The sequence below is a fragment of the Calypte anna genome, chromosome 6 (genome assembly GCF_003957555.1).
Source record: "Calypte anna isolate BGI_N300 chromosome 6, bCalAnn1_v1.p, whole genome shotgun sequence".
Lineage (NCBI taxonomy): Eukaryota > Metazoa > Chordata > Aves > Apodiformes > Trochilidae > Calypte > Calypte anna.
This window is the reverse complement of record NC_044252.1, coordinates 19,191,744-19,219,475: the sequence shown is the minus strand read 5'-3', so window position 1 is coordinate 19,219,475 and position 27,732 is coordinate 19,191,744. Positions and strand designations below refer to the sequence as shown.

At 35.9% G+C, this 27,732-nt stretch overlaps 1 protein-coding gene across 1 annotated transcript in view; it reads right to left on the bottom strand.

Annotated features, from left to right (window-relative positions):
• The window catches only part of MYOF (myoferlin), a 64,771-nt gene that overhangs the window by 7,722 nt on the left and 29,317 nt on the right, over positions 1–27,732 (bottom strand). Inside the window, exons 19-43 of the mRNA XM_008502003.2 lie at positions 27,556–27,672; positions 27,061–27,238; positions 25,894–26,018; positions 25,287–25,393; positions 22,893–23,085; positions 21,744–21,899; positions 20,632–20,763; positions 19,171–19,334; positions 17,253–17,367; positions 17,028–17,133; positions 14,945–15,087; positions 14,531–14,704; positions 13,975–14,086; positions 12,482–12,559; positions 10,964–11,145; positions 10,713–10,871; positions 9,668–9,766; positions 9,226–9,387; positions 8,543–8,708; positions 8,009–8,085; positions 4,305–4,316; positions 3,032–3,130; positions 2,382–2,507; positions 1,495–1,650; positions 1,318–1,409 (exon numbers count right to left, since the gene is read on the bottom strand). Of these exons, the coding sequence (XP_008500225.2) occupies positions 1,318–1,409; positions 1,495–1,650; positions 2,382–2,507; positions 3,032–3,130; positions 4,305–4,316; positions 8,009–8,085; positions 8,543–8,708; positions 9,226–9,387; positions 9,668–9,766; positions 10,713–10,871; positions 10,964–11,145; positions 12,482–12,559; positions 13,975–14,086; positions 14,531–14,704; positions 14,945–15,087; positions 17,028–17,133; positions 17,253–17,367; positions 19,171–19,334; positions 20,632–20,763; positions 21,744–21,899; positions 22,893–23,085; positions 25,287–25,393; positions 25,894–26,018; positions 27,061–27,238; positions 27,556–27,672 (3,230 nt within the window). The remainder of the gene's footprint in view (positions 1–1,317; positions 1,410–1,494; positions 1,651–2,381; positions 2,508–3,031; positions 3,131–4,304; positions 4,317–8,008; positions 8,086–8,542; positions 8,709–9,225; positions 9,388–9,667; positions 9,767–10,712; positions 10,872–10,963; positions 11,146–12,481; positions 12,560–13,974; positions 14,087–14,530; positions 14,705–14,944; positions 15,088–17,027; positions 17,134–17,252; positions 17,368–19,170; positions 19,335–20,631; positions 20,764–21,743; positions 21,900–22,892; positions 23,086–25,286; positions 25,394–25,893; positions 26,019–27,060; positions 27,239–27,555; positions 27,673–27,732) is intronic.

The following is a 27,732-nucleotide window of genomic DNA, read 5'->3' as shown; positions in this document are numbered from 1 at the left end:
TTACTACATCCTTCCTTAATGCACAATGTATTCCTCAGATGTTTTCTGTGCAGCAGATTGAATTGGGACTGAGAAAGAAACTTGTGCGGCTCTGCCAGCCACTCTGTTAAAAATATGGCTGTTAAATACATAGTTTCTGTTTGATTAGAAATTTTTATTTTTGTTATCTACAATACAAACACAGTCTTAAAAAACAGGGTCCAAAAGTTTAGCTTCTATGAATAGAAGTGATTATGCTGACATCTAGCTGTTCTACCCAGAACAGGCTGTAGGTTCTTCTCAGATTAATTATCTGAACTTACTTCCCATACATGCATCCCCATGGTTTCTACTGATGCTCAGTATGTTACTGTGAGGTAAAATATACCATGGTTAACTATTCCTGGCATCGTATTTGTTTCATTTCTAGCCTAGCTTTTAAATTTAGACTTTCAGAGTCATTCTGGAAAAACCTGGAATTTTGAAGGTACTTTGTACCTGTAATAATGTCTCTTCACTGTCTATTTCTTTGCATAATCTGAAAAATTGAAATCCTGCAGCACATCATGGTAAAGTACGCTTTCCAAACTGTTTCTAATCCTTCCATTACTCTTCTCCTTACTTTCCACCAAACCAAAATCCTCCTCTCGCTCTGGACACCAAAATAGACTCAGAATTTCATTAGTAATTTTAGGGATGACGTAACCTCTCCATTCCTAATTAGTATTTTCATATATTTCAAAGCTAGCATTAGCCTTTGAAGGAAAGACCAATGTACTGGGAATGCATCAAGTCAATCACTCATCATGACATCCACAGAGCTTTCAGAGTTAAAATGTCTTCCCTATTCTGTAAGCATGTTTGGCCATTCTTCTGTGCATAGCACAGGGCATATTTAAGGTATAGACATTGTTTGACTTTGTGCAATTTACCCACGTGATATAGAAAAATCTGGACTAGCCAAACACTTGTGTTGTCCAGTGATTTAAAAGGGAAATCACAGAATCACAGAATTATTGAGGCTGGAAAAGACCTCTGAGATCATCAAGTCCTGCCTGTGACCTAACACTACCACATCAGCCAAAACATGGTACTAGGTGCCACATCCAGCCTTTCCTTAAACACTTCCAGGGACAGTGACTCCACCAGTTTCCTGGGTGGTCCATTCCAATGGACTTATTCCAAATGCCTTTTCAAGTTTATTCACAATTAACTGTCAGTATATAACTATTATTAAAGCATTGGATATTTTAAAGAATGTTTTATCTTAAAAATTAGGAAAGCAGCCCAAAGAGTAAGTTGAAAGATTCAAGTTGAAAATACAAAAAAGTTTGTTACCTGCCAAAAATTGGGTTGAGAGTATTAGGCACGTAATTATCTCTGTCCTCAATTACTTTTTTACTTAGGGATATTTTTATATAAGGATCACACTATTTAAAACATAAAAAAAACATTGTTAAGCAACAGTTGACAAGACAGTTAGCTCACAGACATTCCAGAAGCAAAAAGTCTCACCAGCCCATTATTATCCTGGGGCTGAAGGTGCAGACCTCGAACAATATAAATCCGCACAATGCACTCCTGAGGCCCACTGTCTGGCAGCTCACGGAACTGGCGAGGAGGAGCTGGAATAGTGGGATCATCAGGTAATGCATAGATTTTAAAGGATCCCTAAAAAATAATATAAAGATTCAATCAAAATAAATGTAGATAAGTCATTCTGCTAAGTTCGTTTTTTCTCTTATTTATCCTGTACACACTGCACGATATAGGAATAGCAAAATTATAGCCTGATCCACAGTCACTTAGAAGTCTTCTGTTTGACTTACTCCAAATGCAAGGTTAGCCCCTTACTAGATTTAATACAGCTCTTTTAATTTCAACACAATTACCCAGTCGGCTCCAGTTGAGAATACATAACATTTCATAGTTGTTTCCCTATACAAAAGCATCATTTAATGTTTGGGAGTTTTGGGGGTTTTTTGGTTGGTTGGTTGTTTTTTTACATAAAATGTTAACATTTTTTTACTCTTTAAAAGTCATAGACAGTCACAGAAGTAATACAAAAATACCTTTGACAAATTAATTCTAAAAATGTACTTTGCTCATAACATCTGCTGGTCAATCTTTAGCCTTGTTCAAGTGGTTATCCAAAAGGTTCTCTTCCACAGTAATATTTCTTTCAATTGAGCATGTATCACATTTAGTGTGAGAAATGTATAGCTGTAACTTTCTTGAAAAAGAAGGGCCTATACCTAAGTAGTCACAGGCATGTGTCGCCCCCCCTTAACACATGCATCACTATTGGAGCTGAAATACTTGCATGCAGACTTAAATAATAATCACTTACATATAAAAGACTTCATCTAGCAATTTGTTCTTGTGCATTATTTGAAAGTTACCTTGAATTCCCCAACCACTGGTGGATCATCACTATCCTCAGATTTGCCTCTGTGTAGTTTAAATGTATCACAGAAGTCTGTTAAGCTATTAAATTCGGGTACTTTTTCCAATTCACAGTCATATACCTAAAAAAAAAAAATAAATAAAAAAAGAAGTATAAAAACCTAAAAAAAGCAGTTTAGAAATTGTATGGAGAAACAAAGGCAATGTGGAGAACATGCTATGGAGCTTCTATTAGGGGCCTCGTTAAAAACAATAAATAGCATTTTACAAACTTATCCTTGCTCTCTACATTAAGTGTATTAGATGAGAAATGAAAGTGGTCTGCCATCGAGTCTTAACCAACAGACAGTAAGAGTGCTGATCCTCTGTTTTTATAGTTCCTCAGTTTATTCAGAATCTGTCTGGCACCAAAAGAAGTCAAAATTCCATTTGACTGAGGGTTACATTAAACTCTGAATACATCTCTTAATAAGAGTAGTTAGAAAAGAACCAAAAATCATCTTAAAACCTTCATTTCACCACATGAATTGGTAATGGACATTTGCAAGAAATCATGCATAGTTAAATTTTGAAGGACAGCTCAGACTTCAAAACCTGGTTTTGGGCCTAGAAACATTGAGATATATTATTTTATCCTGAGCAGTACCTTTAAAGTGTCATATCCTTTTTGAATATACTGTCCACATTTTTCATGGTCTCCTACTGAAGCATAAAATTTGCTCCACCAATCAACAATTTCTTCCTCCTTGAAGAAAAGCAAATAAAATGTCTTACTGGGAGATAAAGTTTCTGTTATATCAAAGTCTCTGTTATATCACTCAGTACAGGAGAAATAATGAAAAATTAAGTGTACTCTAAAACTTACCATCAGTTAAGTAATATTTAAGTTAATCTTAAAGAGAATTATAACAAATATGAAGGCTAAAAAGATGGAACTTCTCTTACCCGAGTTTAGGCATCTCATCTATAATCCAGCTGTGTTAATAGTCAACAGCCAGCTCTTATCAAGCAATTAATTACTAGTATCCAGATACCTATCTCAAAGGACTGGTTTCTGGAGGTCTGTGCATTTCCTCCATCTTCTGGCAGTGCCACCTCAGTTCTAGAGTACTTAAGTCAAAGGAAGTGAATGTGCACTTAGCACTGCAGTAGTTTCAGCTGCCAAGGAAAAGCACCTTCACACCTGGTATTTAGGAATTGCATGTAATGCAATGTTACCAACAATGAACACGTTGAAAACTCTTTCCTGAGTGATAAATGTGAAAATTTGCTTTCAGTATTTGCAGTTATTTCAAAACTGTGGCCACATAGTAACACTGGGATAGAACTGTAACTTCTCTAAACAGATTTCATTAAAACCAGTGGAGATTTTATAGTGACAAAGTTTTAGTTGGAGAGCTTCCTTAATGTTTATCAAATGCAGTGGACAAATAGCAGTGAGCCTTGCCCTCCAAAAAATAGTACTAGAATGAGCCTCACGAAACCTGAGATGCTTGCAATCTGTGCATTCCACTAATTCAGTATTTCTTTGGGATTTTCTATATTTTTATCCACTCAAGTCTGATAAGCACTTTGCTCAACCGAGTGCTGTTTTCTGTATCTGTCCATAGAGATCGCAGAATATAATTATTTGCCCCTGAAAACATATTTTAGTTGGTCTAAATTTGATTTTTAAAGTATTTAAGATTGTCAATCATGAGGTGTTTGGGTTTTTTTTAATATCTAGGGGTTATTATTTCAGTCTTGCATATTTTCCCCAAATTGGATTTGATTGTAGCTAAACACTTTCAGAGATCACTGTTGTTATCCACACACTTAAAATGCTAACTTTGGAGCCAGTATTAGGGTATTGATTTTTCAGTTGGAGATCTCATTTATAAGAAAACAAGATGTAGATTTTTTAAAGTAACATACATTACCTTTTCTGTTAGCTGCTCATGAGGATCAATGCATTAAAAAAGAGCAAAATAAAAACAATGGTAAGGACAATTTGTAGATTTATATAGTTATTTAGGCTATAGAAGTTTAGGGTTTTGTATATGTAGGTATTTAAAGTAAGTTACTAACAATAATTTATAAAGACTTTTGAAGAATATTCAGACACCATGGGTTTAGGGTTTTTTTGCTGCTGTCACTATGTCCTAGATATTGAACTGGAGTGTATATATAAAAATTGTAAAGAGGAAGTTTTCAAGACTTAATGTATGACATCAGCACCCTGTTTTCTGATTGTATACCTGCAGGTATGTCAGTGTACCTGCAGTGTTACACTCTGGATTCTGTTCATCAAGTTGCACAATAGCATCATTTCCTGCATTCATCCATGGTTGCAGAGAGCACTGGGCATGATTTATTTCAGATTAAGATCTTACAAAACTGAGTCTATTCCAGAGATTCTTTTCCAAACAAATTTGACATACATAAAACTCAAGTGATATTTTGCCCTTTTTGAGTATTAACTTCTTTGTAAAACAATTTGCTAAAGCTTAGCAGCCTTTTCCTTCTACTGTGATTTTTCAATTGTGTACAGGCTCTGGATTTCCAGGAGTCTGAAAAACAGCACGAAGAACTATGAAGTACACTAACAACAGCACACACGTCTGTCACTGTCCCCATATAAAATAACAACAATCTGCACAACCCAAAATGCTTCACCTGCTCAATCACAGATACCATAATTATGACCCTGGATGTCCATTGAGAGCAAGCATCATGCAGCCCATTTGGAAGCCATGATTAGGAAGTGTGATTTGTGCTATTGTTTCAACATCATACCTTACACTTTAATTTAAATGATATTGCATTTAAATATAAGCCATAAATTTTTGCACAAAGCAGAAGAAACATGCAAAATATTTTATAAATTCAAGCCAAATGCATAAATAGGTCAGGACATCACTCTGGCATATCATATAATTTATTCCAATTTCTATTCTGTAAGTAATTATCTTGCTGGGTTGTGTTTTAGTAGCCTGGCTCCACTGTATTTCAGTAGTCTTGTCTAAACAAATCAGAAATACAGCATAATTTTTTTTCAGATTTGCATGGGACTGACTAATTTTCTAATGGCAATTGGAGTGATTTATTCTGAGAAACCATACCATGAGTGATTTGCAAAACTTACAGGTAGAATTCTTGAGGTAGTTTTGAATACTTTGCCATATTAAAATTTGATTATTTAAAACCTGGTTTGTAATGTTGATAACATGAAGGGTTGTCTGCATAATTATTCAATAATAATTTAATCTCCCAATTTAAAGCATTTTCACAAAATGCATTGTGTAGAGCTCCTTCATCAAAGCATAATACTGGGAGAGTTTAAATTAATTTGTGGGATTTTGGGTTTTGTTTTTCCCTTGATATACCTTCAAATGTCTCTTCAAATAATGCACTTGGGAGCTTTGTGAAGGAAAGGTTAAGAAAAAAACCCACCAAAACCTTAAGACCATCTTTAAAAATTCCCAAAGCAAATAATGAGTGTTTAATATTTGCATATTGCAAGGAAAGCTGGTTAGCAGGATGTGTTTACAGAATGCCAAAACATAGAATAAAACACTATATGATAAGTTTGAGATTTTGGAGTGAAATACTCACATGACATAGACATATAACAGTCACTGCCCTCTGGACAGTGTACCACATGACTTCTCTGTAGCTTGTTATAAAGGAAGTTTTCAAGACACTAACACTGATCTATCTATTAGCTTTTTGAACATCTTGAAATTATGGGGAAAAAAATTAAGAAACTGTGTATCCCTAGAAAAGTTAGAGTTATAATTTTATTTACTGCAGATTTATTCTCTAAAAGTAGACTTTTATACAAAGTTTAAATACTAGTAGTGTCCTTAAATAATTCCTATTGATTTTGGTGCTTTTAATATCTAGATTCCAAATCAGCAGACACACAAAAGAAGTTTTAATAGCTATTGCATACTGTACACACAATAGCAGTACTTTCAGAAGCAGGGTATCTTAAACATGTAACTGATCATACTGGGCTTATAAGCATCATCTCCAAAATCTCTCTGTGGAATAATTGACAAGAAAAAAGCAGCTTCATGACCACATGACATGAACATTCTTTGCCCACCCAGCACTGTTATGGTCATCTCCATGCATTGGCTTGGTACGTACATGCACTGCTGTTGGAGAAGCCATTTTGCTGAGTGCTGCTGACATACTGCTTAAACACTGAAAATTGGAATGTAATTGATGAAATTTTGGCATTTTGTGTCCTCAGAGTGTTGCCTGCATATCACTTAAATTTTATCAAACTTGTAATCATTTCAATTTGAATGGCTTTGAATATACTTTCCTCTCTCCTATGGATGCTATCTATCACTGTAACCTATGTTATATTTGGTCTGAGTGATGTTAAACTCTAAAAAACCCTGTTTCTTCTTATGTATCATTTAAACTTTCACTTTTACAGCTGAGATCACCTACCTAAATTCAATCAATTTTGTCAGTACGATACAAGTGCTAAAATTTTGTTTTTAATATATTTTCTTGATGTTTTCAAAGGAAAAATATTCTCAGTACCAGTTCTAAAAGCACTGACATTATAACAGAATCTGTAATCATATAAAAGTTAAAGACTGTTCTAAATTCAACATTAGGTAAATACAAGAACATGGTCTATGAGATACTTAATTGCAGTCTGAATATGATGACATTAAGATACAGAAGAAGAAATGAAGGAAGAATAATGCAATCAATAGCAGTCGAATAGCAGTGAGAATTCAAAAGTTTAAATTCAGTATTTACTTTGGGACCTCTATATCAAAAATTCTGCATGTTTGGAAAATCCAAGTTGTGGATTAAGAATCTGCAAAATTTCTATGTTGGCAGGCATAACTTTGGTGCTTTCTTTAAAATAACAGGCCATCAGAAATTTACAAAAACACCTTCTAGGCAAAGTGAACATTTAACAGTCCTAAAATAATGAAAATTTTTCTTTGAACATGTATTATATAGAATTTGTCTTTGCTCAATTTTCAACTCAGGAGTAAAATTCTGCAAGCTGAATTATTTTTTACCTGTACAGTAAAATTATATTGTGGTGGTCCTGAAAGAATCAGAGCAGTAGAGAGCTCACAAGACACAACAGAAAAAGAAAGGAAAGAAGTGTTAGTGCAGAATAAATGGTTTCAGTGGTATCAGTGTTGGATGACTTCAGGTGTGAGAGGCAAAGCCATGCTTGTGACAGGTGAAGGGGTGAAGGTCTGTGTAACCATGGCTCTGTCACACCAAAGCACACACCAACTTCTAGCTCCTTTATTTAGAACAATTCACTCTGGCAAAATCAGGCTGCTCTACATTACCAGTGGACAGCTGGGAAATGCTCTATCGTACGCTTTCAGTAGCTACTGAGCAAGTGAATCTGTTCTAAAACTACAATGTGAACTCTACCATGTGCAAAAAGCTATAGTTTGATGTTTACTACATGAAAGCAGAGGTTAAATTATTAACATATCTTTTTGGCTTTCCTGCCACGAAGTAACTTTGTTACATCTGGTTTTCCAAAAGGCTGTATGTGTTTTTGACAATTTTGCTATCTAGATAGTTTCCCAGAAATCATAGATCTGAAAATAAAAGTAAAGCATCAAGTTTCTAAGATTACCTGAGCTGCCAGCAGGGGCTGTGTTTCTTCCATTTCAATTACTGTATCCTGGGGAGGTGCAGCAGAGAGTAGACTAACTGTAAGCCAAAGATTTCATTAAGACACTATGGTGTAGCAAAAATATCTCACTAAACATTTGCATTGGATTTGAATTCTAAACAGTCACAGAAGATGTAAAATAATTAATTTTCTGAGGAAAATGTCAGCATTGTATTCAGAGCATTGTTGCTGGGATACTAGGTCATTACTTTGGTACTTAGTGCAGGAGTGGCCTGCAAATAGTTAAATTCAAGGCTGATATTAAAAAGCAACCTCAGGAAACCAGTACACTTGACTGTAAGAGTTGCCTTTTCACACTGTCTTAATATGCTTCATAGAATATTGCACCAACTACTACTAGAGGGGTTTTTTTTCCTTCAGATCACATTGTGTCTGAATAAATGCACAAAACAAGATGACTGTAAAGAAACACTGAAGAAAGGTTATTTTAGCATCTCATGAGAAAGTAGAACTTTGCATTTTCCAGCTGTCTACCTTTCATTTGTGGTGCTATGTCTTCTTTAGTAGTGTAGGGGTCACAGCGAAAGCTTTCCAGTAAATCTATAGTACACTGTCCCACAATGGGCTTCCGTCCAAATGGTCTGTGGTCTATCACTTTAATAACAAGAGATGGACTGTATAGCTCCTCTTTTGGCAAAAGCTAAAAATGAAAGGTCAAGGTTTGATTATAATGCAAACAGTAGGAAAATTAAGAATAATGATAAAAGCTGTTATGTCATTTATTTAATATTGAACTACTATGTTCTGTGGCTATATGGTGAATGACAACTTCTAACCTTACAATTTAATAAGAGACAGGAATAATTTTAATTGTCTCAGATCTTGAATTTTCTTGACTCTTGCCCAGCTCCTATCCTAGCAGTAGGAAAGTAGCCACATGTCTAAAGGTAAATGGATCCCTTTTCAAATACATATATATACACACGTACATACTGCACTAGATTGTGGATATAAAATTGTATACTTTATCAATGACTGTACAGACATGTTTATCTGATCTTTTTAGAATTTTCTGGGTCAGTAAATTGCTTATATTAAGGCAAAAGAGGATGTGCAAGTTTTTCTATTCAGTCTTGCTTAACAAATCCTTGACCTCTATAAGTATGGGATAATTACTTTTCCCACAGAGAGATGGCATATAGCTATCTGCAACGTACAACTTTCATGAAGAGAACAGAAGATGGAAAATTTGGTGTCTTTTTGAGGTTTTTGATCACTGCAGATTCCACCATTTCACCCCCACATTCCACAACGAGGCTCGGAGACATAACAGGTGCCAGCTGGTAGTTTTTCATGTTCCGCAACCCCCAAGCCAGAATCTGTAAAATCAAATCCAGTGTAAGCAAAAGAGGGAGAGAGAACAATATGTTAGACAGGATATTCAAAAAGTAGGAAAGAAAAAAAAATGAGGTCTTTTTTAATAATAGATGTTGTTGTTCTAGGAAAGTCAATGGAAAAAATGGAAACTAAAAAAGACTTAAAACAGTAATTATTTCTCTCACTATGAAATTTCTTTTTTCTTGAAGCAAATACACAAACTTAATATCTAGAGGGTGAGATGACTACGCTTGTGTTCACTTACTTTAAAAATAAACATACCTCAATAGCAGTGAGCTGAACTACTGGTCTGATACCCTGAGGTACCATGAACAGCTGTGGTGCTCTTTGTGATGGAAGAATTGGAAGATTGGCACCACCCTATAAAGATACAAACATGAGTATTACTGTCTCTCATTCTCCTTAAATGAAAGACCTTGGAAGTATTACACCTTATGAAACACTTGGAACTGCATGAAATTCAACAAAGCGCACAGTTCTGCACCTGGGTTGAGGCAATACCATGCACGAATGGAGGAGAAAGGATTGAGGGCAGCCCTGAGGAGAAGGACTTGGGGGTGATGGAGGACCAGAAGCTGAACATGAGCCAACAATGTGCACTTGCAGCTCAGAAAGCCAACCAGGTCCTGGGTTGTATCAAAAGCAGCACAGACAGACAGGGGAGGGAGGTGATTCTCCCTCTCTGCTCTGCTCTTGTGAGACCCCACCTGGAGTATTGTGTCCAGTTCTGGAGTCCCCAGCATGAGAAGGACACAGTTCCTGGAATGTGTCCAGAGGAGAACCACTAAAATGACCAGAGGGCTGAAGAACCTTCCTTAAGAAAATAAGCTGAGGGAGTTGAAGCTTGGAGAAGGGGAGGCTCCAAGGTGACCTTATAGCAACCTTCCATAATCTGAGGGGCCTACAAGAAAGCTGGGGCAGGGGCTTTTTATATGGGTGTGCAGTGAGAGGACAAGGGGAAACGGTTTCAAACTTGAAGAGGGGAGATTTAGATTAGACATTAGAAAGAAATTTCTTAATTTGAGTGTGGTGAGACACTGGAACAGGTTGCCCAAGGAAGTTGTGGTTGCCCCATCCCTGGAAGTGTTCAAGGCCAGGCTGGATGGAATCTTGAACAACTGGGGCCAGCGGAAGGTGTCCCTGCTCAGGGGTGTTGGAACTAGATGATCTTTAAGGTCCCTTCAAACCCAAAGCATTCTGTGATTCTGTGAAGACAATTCTTCACATCATGACTCACTGTGAAAGGACTTATGGTATTATATTTACACACAATATATATACATATATATATAAAAGAAATTTATACCTTGTCCTTCAAAATAAGCTCTGCAGCAAAAAGAATGTCTCCACTAGCTTTGCCATGATTTGTTACAGGATACCAGAGCAGTTTTGGTGTGATATCCTCTTCTGGTATTAACTTGACCATGGGGGAGCAAATACTTCTTCCAAGGAATTCATCTTTACCCTGCAACCAAAACAGCAATCCTACACATTAATGTTATTCTCAACTAATATAAATAAATAAAACAACAGTCAGGGTAAAAATCATTCACCTACCACTTGGTCACTGTCAAAAATTTCAATGACAACACTAGGTGGATTTTGGGCTACTGTCTGTGGGTCCCCATAGATCTCAATTTCATTAAATATAAGAGTTTGGTCCCATGTAGGATTTAGAGTTGAATGAATTATCTCAGTTGTTTTGCTTTGATGGAGGAAACACACATGGGCATATGGATCTGAAATATACAAAGATTAGAAATGCAAAGTTACAGACAAACAAAACCCCATTAAGTCATTCTGGCACAAAACCACAATTTATATCAAGCACTCTGGTATTTTTCTTCTGTCACTATCTGTATGCTGTTCTGTAAAAACAAAAGCCCACACATATACATTTAAAAGATCAGATTTCATTTGTATAAAGAAAGCTATTTTAGAAGTCAATGTCTTGATTAACAGAGTAATAAATGAAAAATACAAAAACCTCTTGCAAATCAGAAGCAGAACCTGAAAACTAAAATGAAACACTGGCTATGTTAAACTCCTCTCTTCTGTACAAGCTTTTTCTTTCTGTCGTCTCCAGTGATAAACTCATAAATAATAAAAATAAATAATTCTAATTCTGATTAGTTGCCACACAACAAATTCTCCTGGTGTATCCTGCTCACAAACATGTTTGTTTATAAGAACCTTGTCTTGTGAAACAGCTGTATGATTAAAGTGGTGTGGGCCCAGCTTTTGGCAGGTCTTTAAATCATCAGGAGCTCTGTAGAAAGTATCTGATGATGGTAATTAACATTTCCTCTAGAAATTCCAATTACTAAGAACTAGAGGCTATTTAAAGGTTATCTTTAGGTCAGTTTCAACAACTTCTGACTAAGTACCTGATCAGAATTTGGCTAACTTGTCAAACTAATTTTGAAATGAAATAAAATGTAGATATGTTGGCTTCTGTGCAACTACATCAGAGGTACTTCTCTTGAATGCTACATGTACAAATTAGAGGCATTTGTTATTGTGTCTTTGTATGGCTTTTAAGTGCTGTACATTGAAGTAAAACCGAATATACACAGCTGTAGTAAAAGCCCCTCATTTCAGAAAACAGCATTAGAATATCTATAGCTCCCTATTCATATCTCAGCAATGGATTAATATAAAATACTGAACACTGGAAGTTAGTGACATGGTAGCCATTGAGCTTTCTTCATCCTTGCTTCTGCAATTTTTCTACAGGAATGTTTAGAAACTGTAGGCTTTGGTTAGAAAGAGAAGCTAAGGCACGGGGAAGGGATTGGTCATGAGAAATTCAGACTTCGGTTAATTGCCATTCCCTAACTAGAGAATTTGTCAGTGCTGCACAATCAGAGCACTGCTTTTTTTTTTGCAGTTTCTGGGGCAATAGTAACCAAATCTGGTTCATACAGAATGAAGCTTAGGCTTCCCTTAGGCAGAGTTTCAGTACCTGTGACCTATGCACACAGATCGATGATTTAAGATATTCTATAGCTAAATCAAGTTACTAGTTTATGGCAGGAGTGTGTTTTCTGCACCATTAGCAGCATTTTTCCATACCTGAAAAGCTGTCTTTGTCTGAAGCCATCAGATTTCGTGCCTGGTAGACATAACAGCGAAGATGGTAAGTATATACTCCTGTATCAAATAAATAAAAAACACTGAAATGCATTTTACAGGCTTCTTTTCTGTAATGAAGACATTTTGAGTTTATAAAAATGCCTTACACATTTTAAGTCAAGCACAGGGATTGTAGTAACACTTCTGCTTTGCTTACTGAGTGACAAGTATACTCATACCAATGAGCTATCACCTGAGAACATTTGCTCCAACATAAAATCACAGAATTTTGGAAGGGACCTCATCGAGTCCAGCCCTAACACAACTTAAAAGCAGAAATTAAAAAACTCACTAACACTATTTGGGCTTTTTTTACCATATGATCATCTAAAAATCCTTCTCAAAAATTCTTGTTTGAAACTGTGCTAGCTCCTCTGAAGAGAATCAGGAACTGGGCATTGCTGTGCTTCATTAAGTATGCACTACAGTACTTGCAGGTACCTGGGAATTTCACATTTTTAACTATTATTGTCAGAAGATTATTCCAATTGCAACTCTGTCTCTTTGGCTAAAAGATGAAAAAAAAAAACACTGCAGGGAAGGTCAAATAGAATTAAAGGAAGATGTGAGAATGGCCCAAGCCCAGGACAACATCTTACTACTGCTTTTCTTTAGAAGATAACAGCTATAACCCTTTCAGCCCTTGGCAAAACTTGAGCCACTCACTTTAGTTATCTGAAAGCTGGCAGGAAAAGGTGGCATTTTCCTCCTATTATGGTCATTATTTAAAAGAAACTACAATCATCTTCCTCAACTTCTGAAAGAGAAGATTTAAGAATTAGGCACCCACTCCCAGGAGGGAGATCCAGTTCTGTGGAGTCCAACTGAAGACAAGTGTATTAGTCAGAAATCCTCAGAAAGGATTTTGAGTCTTAGGAGTGGATAGGATTGCCCTCTATTCCCATAAACTAACACTGGTAGCTCTCATGTCAGTGCCCCTGCTTTTGTGAATCCTATTACAGTAATTCCATGGCATTTAGAGCCAATACACATTGGCAAAGTTAGAGGGTTTTTTGCTTAGCCATGGTCTTACTGCTTCCTCTGGGTCAGGCATTTGCCTGCCCCTACAGTGAGCTAAAGCAGCAAAAAATTAACTGTACATACATTGTCTATGCTGGCTTAGCTCCCTGCATTGTTATAGAGGGACTCTAATACTGAAGATGCATTTAAGACAGCCTAAAATTGAGGTTTTGCAACAGTTAGCTTTAGATTCCCTGTCCCATACAGGTTTTAAAAATGTCTGTGTAACAGTAGACTGCAGTATCAAAATGACTAACTGTAATTTTAGTAGCCTAAATAGGGCCTAATCAAAGATAAGATAATAATTATAACAGAAGGTACATAAACCAAGATGTAAAACACAATTACAATTCTGTTTGAGACCAGGGAGAAACAGACAGGATTTCTAAGAAAGGAATTCTTAAAGAACCTACTGTCAAAGTAGCAGGAAACAAGTGGTGTATTGGCACCAAACACCTTTGTAGCTGATTCCTTGGTTTTGTCTGAACTCTTCCCTTCCGTATCATCAACACTGGTGTCTGCTCCCTGAAGTTACAAAGAGAAAAAAAGTTACAGCAGATTGACAAGCGTGGAAGAAATCTGATAAAAGTAGATTGTGTACGTGAATATAAGCATTTCAGTCTCTCCTGCAGGACAAGGAAGAACCTATTTTCCTGAGTAAATGTAAAAAAAATATAAAGATGTTCACTCATGTCTGAAAGTGATTTCTTGTTGCCAAATATCACATACTGTAAGAATAAAATTAGTTTGAAAAATAAAGCAGTAAGCATGTTATGCAAGAGTCTCTAGTCTGAGTTTAACAGTCTCTTTCAGACTTTAAACAATTTTTAAAATATTAACAGTATTAGTTACTCAGAAATATATAAAACTAACAATTCAGAGCCAAAAATAGTGCATATGCTTAATGGTGTATTTATTGTAAATTAACAAATTGAACTTTTAAAGACTTTTTTATACTCTGTCCCTTACCAAGGCACCTTCAAGTTTAAAGATAGCTGCTGCACCATGTGTCTCCGAGGGAGCCATTTTTCGTCTCCATCGTCTTCGACGGAAAGTATCAGAACTGCGTTGTTTCCAGTGAAATTTCCATCCAATCAAGGAAGCGTATTCCCATCCTTCTTCATCTTCATATGGTAATGCTCCCTGGAAGATGTAAATCCTTTTTATCCACAGTGTTATTTAAATGTAGTGAAAAAAAAAATCAGTACTTGGTCTGGCAGGTACAATAAACCCTTCACAAACCAGAGTGGGAAACATGAACTAACAACAAGACAAAAGTAATACAATAAAAACATACCAGTTGTTCTAGATTGCTTTGTTCAGTATTAAATCTTTTTCTTTATTCATTATGCAGATCTCTGACTGCATCTTTCCTCTGCTTACCCTTCCTGCTGTTCCTGCTTGAGCTGGATCTCTCTTCCTTTTCCGCACCAGTCTCCGGCGGCGGTGTGTATGGTACATCTTCTCTGCAGCAACCCACGACTTTGGTTTAGTGTCTGGAGGAATAGTAATTCCATATTCCCATCCTAAACCAGAATTGATTAGTTAGTATATTTCCAGAAACACAAGCAAGGTACAAAAAGTATGGGAAATACAGTTATTGCACCTACAGAGGAGGAAGTTTTAGCCAAATGACTATTTGATACTGCAAACTCTAAATGCCCAACAGTTAGGGGGCAACTGATGACATTTTATGGTGATGCTATGTGATATATATGACAATACAAAACTCAACATGAAACCATATACAATACATTTGAAGTTCTTTGCATTCTTGTTTTTTCACATGTTAGGTGTATTGGTATCCCATTTTCACCCTTCACTACAGAGAAAATCATCCTTAATCTTAAGAGTGGAATATCCTATGTACTCTTGCAACTCCAGCAGCTTGGCATTTAGAGGGATGCTCTTTGAACTCTGATCATAAAACTTTAATGATAATCCAGCTCCCGGGTGTCTAGGACTCAGACTTCTATTTAGACTGATGTCTTATTAAAAAGTTACTCCAGACTCCTACCAGAAGTTTCAGTCAGGACAGATCAGTATTCTTTAGGGTAAATATTTTTTTTCCTACTGAAATAGCTATTTATTTCACTTATACTTAAAAACAATTAACTATTTGAGTTTTCAACAATTCTAGAACAAATCAGAATTCATTCTGGTTTTGCAAAAATCCGGGCTTTCCAGGATCTTCTATGACCTCCCTTTTTGCTTTTATTATTAATTTTTGTTTTGAACCATCAAATGATTGTCACATAAATACTTTGCTATGAGAGACTGATGGCTTTTTCCTATTGCTGTGGAATCCAAATTATGGTTTTATGTGGTTGCTTCTGTCACAGATTTCTCAGCTGGTAACAGTTTTAATTCTCTGTAAGTAAAAAGCATATAAAAGTCAAAGCAAATTCAGGAAAAACAGTGGCTCTACGTGCTTAGAATTTTCTAACTGAACAGGTTAGCAGTACATCAAATCTGAAAAACTCTGTGTAGCACATCAGACTCTTCACAGAAAACCTTTAAGTCTTTTTCATTTCAGGATTGCCAGATTATCAGTTGCATACTGTTGAAATTTCATCCTGATCAGTGCTGCATAGCTCCCTTCCCACACAAACTCAGCAATGTAGGAATCCTTCAAACACTCGTGGTGTGTGGCTGATAGAAGCAGGTTCCTGATTTCCTGTGGTTCCCAGACCTCCTGATTCATATCTTAGTGTTGCTTGACAAGTCTCCCCCTGGCAAAAAGCTCTCAAATTATCAGGTAGATCCAAATGTGCCTTTGCCACACATTCTTGGAGGAATACAAATACAGAGGCTTGATGTCTCAGTATAAGCTTGTGACTTTTCTAAAAGAATCCAGTAACTGCTACTGAACCACTCTTACAGACCAGATCCTAACCACTGGATTGCCTTAACACTCGATGAGGGGAAAATGTTTTTGAAATTTATTTTAAAAAAGAATGGATCTCTTTCCAAGCATGTTATTTATACCGACTACTTGCCCAACTGGAACCTCTCATGTCAGTAGATTGTTCTTTGCATTAACCTTAATTTTTTTTTTTAATTTGTCGAAGTTTTTGACTCAAAATTGTCATCTGCTTCCACAGTTAAGACCAATGTACAGCTTCTTAGACTTGTGATTTTCTCTCTAGTAGGCACTTGAACATGTATTTATTACATATACTGCTCAAAAACACAGGTCCCTTTTAGTCCAAGGAAGACTCAATGAGAACAAGGAGTTTGGTGGAACAGTGTTTAAAATGGAAATACAAACAGCTGCAGACAATTAACAGAAGCAGAGAATATTTTCTCAATGTAATTTTATCTGATTCCTTAAGCACATGTTATCCAAATATATCCTTGACACTTTTCCATAGGGCAGGACATTGCTACAGTTTTCAAATGGGTCCTCCTTCAGCATAGACTCTGACATTGTCCTGGTAATCAGCAGACAAGCAGCAAATGTTACCTTGCTCATCCACTGCTCGATTTAAATCAGATTTCCAAGCATCATCTTCCCACATCCATCCAAGAGGACAAATGAACTCACGTGGTGGTGGAGCTTTTTCTCCATTCTTTTAGGTAGAGAAAACAGAACAGTTCTGTGCATTAATAGGTGAAATGTGCTGCATAGCAAATACTAGAACTCTTTCTCTTAAACTTTTACTGATCCAGTGAAAAATCTAAATCTCACCACATCTGTGTAATTCTCTTCAGCTGCTTTCCACTCCCCTGCAGGATAGCGACTCTCATTTTCGTATACTTCATCAGTAAACTCAGTGTGACCAGCATCAGCTTCAGTCAACAAACTGCAAACCCAAAGCATGCAGATATAGTACTAAACCAAATGTGTTTTAGTTAGCTACAGAGAATATATAGAAACAACACACAGAATGTTCACACGTGCTAACATTCTGGATTTTCTGTCTTTCTGAAGTTCTGTTTTTTAATAGAGTATGGTGTCTATTTGTCCTTAGAATGTCTTCCTAAAACTGAAGCAACTGCAGCAGTAGTAAGCAATAGGGGGAACATTACTCATAAGAATGAGAGATTTGAGCAAGTGTTTTAACTTCTTTGCTATTAAGAATCTGCTTTCAACAATTCCTCTCAGCAAAAGAAAAAACTTCCTATATTTAAGTTTAGGAAAACCCAGACTGCACACAACAGTTATATGCACATATATATTTTATATGTGTAGCTATGCACTAAAATCTGGCAATGTACTTCATTTTGTTCACATTTATGCCATTGACAAGATATCTAATCAGCTGCCTAGTATTTTTCTACTTTGCAGGTAAAAGAAACGAGAACATTAAATCAGACAGAAGTCTTGATTACCACTTGGAATTAACTGTGATTCATAAAGCACTGAGGTGTGTTCTAAAATGCCATCTGCTGGTCAAACAAAGCCAGGTAGTTTATTTTCCAACAAAAGCAGTTGCAAGGCATAAGGATGCTCAGGTATTGTAGCAGTGGATTTTCTTTCCATTATCTGGGAATATAATCCCACATCTGCTATTGCTTTTCTTCATGTCAGACTATTCATTCAAATAAAAAATATTAATCGACTATGACAGTAAGTCCATCCATTCATAACTATAAACTAACACAATTTTACAATGAATCACATTTTTCCTGTACAGTTTTTCTGTAACAGCAGTCCATATTTTACTTTTTTTTGCCATCAGAATACAAGAATTTTAACTGGGCTGAACCTTTTCTTCTAAGGAAATAAGACTATCTCTCTCATGCTGGTTTTTGTTTGTTATAGATAACATTTACACAGACTGTTTAAAAGTGTGGCAACACAAAGTGCTGAACTGCACAACTTGGGAGCTGAAAACCTCTGACAGAGTAATACAGAACCAGCTAGAACTGGGGGAGGACAGACACCTCATGCAGTCAGTCCACCAGGGGAGGAATTGTCACATGGCACCAGAACCTCAGCCTCTATAAACACCTGCCTTGGGTCACTTTGGGTAATAGCTTCAGACAGTTGGTAAATAAGGGTAATTCAGTGAAATAAAAGCAAAAAAAAACCCCAAAAAACAACAAAACAAAACAAAACAAACCCCCCAAAAACCCTCCACTGCATGTGAATTACTATGCAAATACTGTAATAATGTCTATACAACATGAATTGCAGATTTATACTGGATGGCAGGGTTAAATTTCTACATATGGAAGATTTAGCTTATCCAAGGGTCTTGTCTCAAACCATCAAAGCAGGATCTGAGAACCTCACATACACAGAAGTGATCATCACAGTAGCTTTCCCAGAAAGAAAAACTATTATTACCTCTTTTTTAAAAGATGAGGCATTGAGAAACAGAATATAAGCAATGTGCAATATAAATAATAAGCAATAATTAATAAACCATAAGCTGGTTCCTAGGAAATGGATGCGTTCTTTCTCTTGTATGTTTTATTTCACTTTTTTAAAAAAGGTAATGTTAACCTTATTGCTATTACCTATCTTTGACTATTGGCTTTTGCAGTCCCAGAAAGGTCAGGTTAAAATCTTTCTCAGCCAAGGAAACAGAGAGAAGAGATTTTACATTGTGAGATTAAACTCCTTTATTGCCACCTGCATACAATTTAAAGAATCTGACCTTCTTTCAGGATCAACCATCCATTCTCCTTCCCATTCCCAGCCTTTTGGAGGCAGAAAGTACTCTCCTTTCAGTTTGATTTTTCCTGTGACATCAGAAAACTTGTGGCGACCAACAAGTCCTGAGGTACCCCACTTTCCAAAAAGAAGTGCCTGATTTTCATACTGTTTTAGAACAAAGAAAAAATTCGGTATTAAAATTAATTATGTAATATTCTGCAACATTCTGCCATACTGAAATTAAGTACTCCCTTCCCACATTACTCTGCAGTATCATAATTTCTTTCTTTCTTTCTTTAATCTTCTGCTTGGTAAACAATGATTCCACTGCTAAACTACACTACCTTCTCAATTTAATGCCCCTCTAAAATTACAGTCAAACTTTCTCCAAATTAAAACTTTGTTAAATAAAATTCCATTACATTATTTGAATGAGTTTCTTCTGTTCCCAAACATGATACCCTCATTCTCTCCCATCTCAAATCCTCTCCTATTTATAATCTCTTATTTTGTAACATGTAAAACTGATTAACGGTCATGGAAGCTAAGAGGGGCATGATTCTGATGTCATCCCACTTTATACAGTATATTTCCCTTTATGCTAATGGGATTATTCATAATTTAGTATGGTCCTGAGTTTTCTGTTCTTATTCCTGTGAAACTGTTGGATGCTGCATGAAGAGCAAAAAATGAGATTTTGCATCACCTCTTACTTAAATAATGGCTTTGACCATCCATTGACTATTTTGAGTAACTTACTACAGCACTACTAAATATTTAAGCATGGGTTTAATGGTGACCTAAAACTTTGTAAAAATATCTTATTAGCTATTATACTGATACTGGATTATATACACCATTAGGTATTGGGGCATACACAAGACTCCTGCATCTTACCATTATCTTTTAAAATCTCTATTATATACTGTGGGATTGTTTTAAGCATTTTTATTACAAATTTGTTAAGTCTTACCATTGAAATGTTATTATAGCCTCTAGGCAGCAAAATCTACTGGTTTTGACTAGTTTTTCTATAACAGTAGATTTTCTACAACTACAAAAGAACCATTATTAAGCAAAACCACAAGTATCCAAGTATCATTTGTAGAAGTCAAGAAGCAATTAAAATAAAAGTGTTATTCACATGCCAAAACATAATGGTCTAGATCCCAATCTTAATTATGCTGATAAACATCTAAAATAAATGTCTTTGAAATCACTGGAGTTAAACAGATTTCCACTTGATTAACCAGTTCAGAATCTGGTCTGCTGAACTTCATCTGGTAGGCACAATGTACTGGATCATTAATTGCCTTGAATGGGCTCTGCTTGTTACAGTGCAATAAGTACTACGCTCTCTGCCCAGTATACAACAAAAAAAATATTTCTGAATACCTCCAATTTAATTTAATTCCTAACACTCATGCCCAAGTTTACACCAAGAAAACAAAGATGGACATACCATTTCTGCAAAAACACTAAATGTTCCCTCTGCAAAGCTGTTAAACTTCTTTTCCACTGCACTCAGTCCAAGCCAAATGTTAACTCGCAACTCCACAGGCATTTTGACATCTTTTGTCTTGTCCTGTGGGTACTGGCACAAGAACACAAAAAAATTTATTTTTAAATATTATGCAGGTACTGCAACTTTCAGTAATATATAAACAACAATATGGGTAATAAGACAAAATTTATCTCTTCCTGTACTGCATTCCAAAAGCCAGTAATAAATGGTTCAGGAATGAAACGTTCTTTAAATGGCATTAAGGGGCATGTAAAGAACACAGACAATAACAGGGGTGTTATCCCTGTTCATGTCTGTTCCCTCCCAATCTTCACCCATAAATTACTTTTCAATTATGACAGTAACTTAAAACTTCAATGTTGACTTTAGTGTACCTCATGAGCAGACACTGGGAATGCAGAGAGTAGCCAGAACAGTATGTAGAAGCAATGCATCATAACCTGCATAAAACTGTGGAGATGCAGGCTTTGCTGCATTACTCAGTACAGCCACTGGTACAGTGACAAACTCTGCACATGTTAGTGTTCTACAGTCAGATTGCCTTTTTTTCTGGTTAAGTTTATTCAATTAAAGACAATATAGATGGAGAAAGGCATTCCTGTTCAAGAGTGAGACTCAGTGTAGAGACACATACTAGGGATTTTCTGGGTGTAGACATTGCTCTATATTACTTTTAGAAAACCACCCAGAACATTGAATAGGTTTTTGGAACTTCTCTAACTTACACTGCTCATTCCCTCTGAAGTCTCCGATTACATCCAACTCCAATACACCAACCCCAGTAATATTTTAGAAGTCTTGTGATGATTTTGAAAAACTTGACAATTCAAAAAGCCTCAGAGTAGGGGCTGGTGCTGGTTCTAAGTGGCTTATGATGAACTTTACAACTGTGAGATTTTGAAGAAACCACATGCAGTTGGCTTTTAATATGTCCTGAGTTCTGACACTTCATAATTTGTTTTCATGTTTAGGCTTATGTCAGAAGGCACCACAGTTTAGGAAGCGAAAGTTAATTATATTTTGAGGAGGGGAAAAAAATAGATTAGTACCTTTAAGAAGATTGTTTGGGTCTTTCCACAATATTTACCAGATGATTCAGGGCTTGTTGTGGAATACAGCACTTGGTGTGCAGGAACACGGGCATAAGCCAGTCTTCTCTCCCCTCGGATCATCCATATGATTACATCAGGCATACTGTTTTGTGGCTGTGGATTATTTGTGGGGAAAAGAAAGTTAAGAATAGTAATTAATATAATTGCAAACTAACCTAATGCTTAGACAACAGAAATATAAATTAGGATTTATGTCAAAGGATTTACTGCTTAGAATTAATAATTAACATGAATTTGAGACAAACACCAGGGCTTTTTTTTTTTGCAAGTACTGCAATACATAGTTTCTGAAACAATCACTAAAAATACCACTGGGATTGTCAGAAAGCAAATCAGCTTTATTTAAAAAAACAGTTCCTCTATATTTTGCAATTTTCCCCTTATGGCAAACTCTAGTGCTTGATCCCAAATGCTAATGCTCTGGATTGACTTGCTAACTATTTAAATGCTTTTAATTCTTTAATCTTTTTGCAGCTTTGTGCACACCTTTATATGCTAATTCCAAGTCTGCCAAATTGACTGCTTTTTTTTTTCTTAATCAGCAACTTTTTAAAGCAAAAGGGACAAAGCAAAAATGAAGCAATTCTACAAGGTTTAAAAACATTTGACAAGACAACTGAGATAAAAACTTGAGATGTTCCTGAAAATTAAAAAAAAAACAAAACAAAACACAGAAACAGATTTAACTCTGTTAGGAGTTGATTTCTATGGCTAACAAGCTGCAGAAGTACAACATATATCCTGCAGTCCCTGGATCAGCAATGTGGCTTGCAATTATGGAACAGAGGAAAGGACAAAACACTGTTGCTTTTAACAGAATAGCATCTATCCTGTTTAAGTAACCACTCTACAAATCACAGAGTGGTTATTTCCCAACAAACATTCTCAGTTAAAACAGCTAACACACTAGAACATTATATTTAAGTAAAACCTGATTATGGAGGGGAACATGTTTACTTTCACAGCATCTAAAATTACTATTCTTGGGAGAATGGATATTGCTTGATCAGCAGTGAACATCACACTGGTTTGTGTTAGAGAGCTATTTTTAACCTAATAGAACCACTGGTATTGTGTAGTACCAACCTCTTCACTCAGCTGCAGTAACCTATCCAACCAATCCTCAATTTCTGTCAGAGTGGCTGTCACATCAGTAGCTTCATTTCTCATCCTTGCTGCTGCTTCTCCAATCTGTCTGAGAGACCTGAGGCGCAGTTTTTCTATCTGAGTGTCAAGGACTGTAATATTAGATTTCCCTTCTATGAGAGGAAATGGTTTACTGAAAAGAGAATATTTATTATGATTAATAACCGCAGTCAATTTTATTTAGCAAACATTAGATGCAGACATGCATACAGTGGCAACAGATTGAGTACTAATAGTTCTGTGACTGAAAACAACTGGTTTACTGCTATAGCATCTATTTCTGCAGAGATTCCCACCTGACAAAGTGTTTACAGTAAGCAAAGGAAATGCTGTGCTTACACAACAAGCACCAATGCCAAACAGCTTGAGGTGTACACTTTCATGGAATTGCTGTTAGTCAAGCTAAGCAAAATCCATTTCCCCATACATTCAAATAAGAAAATTATTGTCTCAGAATGTACATCTCATAGACTAAATCAGTGCCTTCAAATTGAGGGTAGGTTCTTTCACTGGAAACTCAATTCTCAGAATCAATATAGAAATAAGGTTTATGTCTATGACTAGTTACCTGACACTCTGGCATCAAAACATGGAACTCTTAAAAAAAAATTAATGACATAGAACTTCTGAGTCACCAGAGGGCAGCATAACTATTCACTGGAACCAAGAAATCCTACAGCATCACAAAAATGAGAGGTTTTTTGAGTGGGTGGACGTTTGAGGAAAAGGCAACTTTTCAAAAACCAATGACTGTATCCCTTTAACAGAGTTCATTAAGAGGTCTTTCATACTACACTTAAAACAAAACCAAACCCCACAAACTTCGGAAGACACTGCCAAATTTGAAAAGACTGACTCTTCTCTAACCATTTTTTAGTGACAAGCCATGTACTTGTAAGGGCTTTGATTCTGCAAAACCTTGATATTGAATACTGTGCCTTCCACTACAGTTAATTCTACTGACCTGAATGCAAGTGTTGCCTTCCCTGGGTGCAAGTAGTTATGGATGAATCAAACAAAACTTTCAGAAAGTCACCTCATTTAGGTTTAAATAGTGCACTTAAAACTTTCACAAACCCCTAACTCATTTAAACTTTAGAATGGCAAGATAAATTGTTCTATGAATTCAACATAGGGAATTGTGTCTTTGACATTGGTTTCATGAGTCTGCTGAAAAATAAGAGCATTCTATGCTACAAACAGCAGGATGCTCATTTTGTTGATGCATCTAGATGCTATTGCTCCCTAATTGTAGAGTGATATTTTATAAAATAATGGACTGACTTAATAACAGTCCAGATGTTTGTCAGGAGTATGGGCTGACCTAAGTGATACAAAATCTTAAGTTCTTACACTTAACTAGATGGCTCCATGTGACAATAACTTGCCCTTCACATTTTGCTTTCCAAAGTATGTCAGTTATTTCTACACTTGCTTCCAGATCACAGCTGATACTCTGTGAAGTCATGAGTTCATATTTTGACATAAGCTTTCTGTCATGTAATTCCATGTTAGTGCACACTGATCCCCACTGTTTGGTTTTTTCTCTGTTAATTTTTATACTGGCTGTACAGCTTGATGAACTTGTTCTCTCATTTCATGCTCTCCATTATTTCCTCTAATGGATAATTAATGTTCTCACATTTTCTCTTTCTTTTTCTTGTGCTGTTTTATCACCCACTTGCTTAATGTTTTTCAAGTGCCTCTCCTCACCTCAGTGTCTCCTTCTAGTAATGTCTCTTTCTTGTACAATTCCTTCCTCTCAATTTACAATTTATTCCTCTTCAAAACCTTAAGTGCTGACTCCTATTGTTTTCTCTGAACTCTCTCAAATAGACATGTTGACTAAAGGTCTATTCAAAAATATGCTCCCCTAAGCTCCCAATACCTTTTACATTTTTAATTCTGGATTTACAGGTAAATAATGGAATTTCACCATTGAAATGCTTTGATTTCAGAAATAACATTGAAATATGGCTAAAACAAAAGGTACGTGAGAAATTCTAAAATAGACAATGTTGCAGACAGGCAGTGGAACTCCACTGTTTCACATTTTCAGAACAGTCTCGTCTTAGATTTTTCCAGGAGATGGTGTTTTAGTACTGTCAGTGACTAGGATAAAGAAGCATTATGAAACTGGGCAGATTATTTCATTGGCAGTATCCATGCTGTTTGGTTCCTTTCAGAGACTTTTGGAATTCCAGTTCTCAGGTCAGTTCACAGGGGTAATGAGTTTTATAGTTATTATAATTTATTTTCTGACTTAGTAAAGGCACTAGCAAAGACCAAGCGGGCCCAGCACAAGAAAATAAGGGACAAAAAAGGTACTTTTACCTTGTATCTTCTGTAAGTTCATCAATAAGCTTCAACCACAACTCAGCTAATTGGTTTTCAGAAATTTTAGCCTGCATTCCTGATTTTAAGGTGGCTAAGTTTGATTGCTGAGGAATTTAAAAGAAAACATTTGCACGTATAAGCATTGTAGTATTATGGTCAATATGAGTTTCAAGACTTAAAACTTATTTGTATGTATAAAGCCCAAATAATAATAAAAAGACTCAGATGTTCAAACTTGATTCATATTTAACAGGACTATGTTCTTTCTCACTAAATAATAGATGATACTGCACCTAACTTCCAAAGCAAGTAACAATTCTAGAGACTTAACATGGCCCTAACCAACACCAAGGACTTTTCCTTCCCATGGAAATTCCCTGCAGATTTGAGCAGGAGTGTTTTGTCCATTGCCAGAACACAGACCTATGATCAGCAGCATCATCTGTTACACAGAGCTGCATTGAAATCTGAATAGGAAAAATTGAGGGAAAAGCATCAGAAAACTGTTCCACAACTTGCTCAACCTGTCACTTTTTGATTATACCTCTATATGAAAAAAAAAGTAAAAATTAAAAGCATAATAGCAAAAGAAAGATTGTCTTACCAGTCTTTCAGCCATGTTTAGGATTACATTCACAGGATCTAATCTGTGACTTATGTCCTCCCAAAAAGAAGTCAGCGTTACAACTGGTTTTGTGTTTGCCCATGGCAAGTAGTAATAATAATTACCTAGTGTGAAACATTTGTATGTTAGAGTTAGAACTGAGGCAGACACACACACTATACGGATGTTCTATATTTATTTAGGTACTATGCATTAAAAGCATACAAGCTAGTCCAAATTTATTGAAGTATTTTTATTTTTTTAGCTGCTGTAGCATATGATGGAATTTAAACTTTTGCTTCAAATTCTTTCAAAAGCCAATGGATTTTTTCAATAAATTATGGTAACATGTTCATTATGAAGGTAGATTTAGAGTAGATATGGAGAATAAATTTTTTGCAATGTGGACCCAGGTTGCTCAGGGACATGGTAGAAGCCCCATCCCTGGAAGCATTCCAGGTCAGGTTAGATGGGGCTCTGAGCAAACTGAAAATCAAAACTAAAATTGAACTCAAAGTTGAAGATTTCCCTGCTTACTGCAGGGATACTGAAGTAGATGACCTTTAAAGGCCCTTTCCAACATGAATCAACATTATTCTATGATTCTTTCCAGTAATTTTAGTGATGTAGATAGCACTAATATGTGTATCTCTGAAATTAAATACTCAAATGTTTATTTTCCAGAGTAAACCTGATTACCTCATTTAATATCCAGAAAAACAACTCTTAAAAAAAAGTTCTATCAAAAATGTACTTTCATGTAATCTAGCTAGGCTTTTTTCTTCTAGGCTGCCAGATACCAGGTTTAAAATCAAGTTTCTGCTGTACATGAAATCAGAATGTTCAAAGGGCATTATACTTATTTAATCTCTAGTTTTTAGATACCTGTACAATAATATGATTTTTTTTTCTTGCCAATTTTCCTGTGCACATCAATTACATGGTCAAAAGATATCACTGAATTCTGTGAAAATAATAACCACAATAGGCTTTGAAGCATTTATTACATAAAAGTAACTTCATCTCAAAAGCTGTGAAAAGCCACATGTCCTTTCTGGCCATGTTTGCAGTAAGTCTTTGCTGCAGTAATGTCTCTCATTCTAACACTATAAAATAGCACATGGGAAAAAGTACATTACTGTATCCCCACACCCGTAGCATCCTTACCATCAAAAACAGCACGACTGTACTGAGTTGTTGATGCCAGAGGTTTACAGGTGGTATCAAACTTGTTGCCATAGTTACCAATGCTAACTTCAAACTGGATCGGCTCCCCAGTGTCTTGCAGCATGGTAGCAGAATGAAACACAGCAGCCAAGCAGAACTTCCGTCTGCGCTGGTATTTCTACAAGAATTTTTTGTTGGATTTCAGTATTTGTAAAACAGGATCCCCAGTTATAGAAAAAAATTTAATCTTCTTTATGGAAATACTACTTTAAATATTTTTACTGATTTCTGAGAAGCAAATAAGATATATAGCATGTGTTAAAAATTACTGTATTTGAGATTATAAAAATGCCTCAAATGCTACTAGGGTATGACATTTCTGTAGCTACATCATCAACACAAGTCAGTTGTTTCAATTTTAATAAATTAGATCATTCTAAAAAACAGCCAGAACACATGTCCATTACCAACACTAATAATAAAACAAGGGTTTACCTCAACAACCAGTATGTCATCACTAGGAATCATCTCTAACTTTTTATTAACAGGTTTGCTTTCAAGTATTGTAGATAGTTCAACCAAAATTCTCCCTCTATAAGCAACTCCTTCTCCCTGTAACATAATCACACATTGAATCCAATTTTATATATTTCTCCTGAAGTAGAATACATT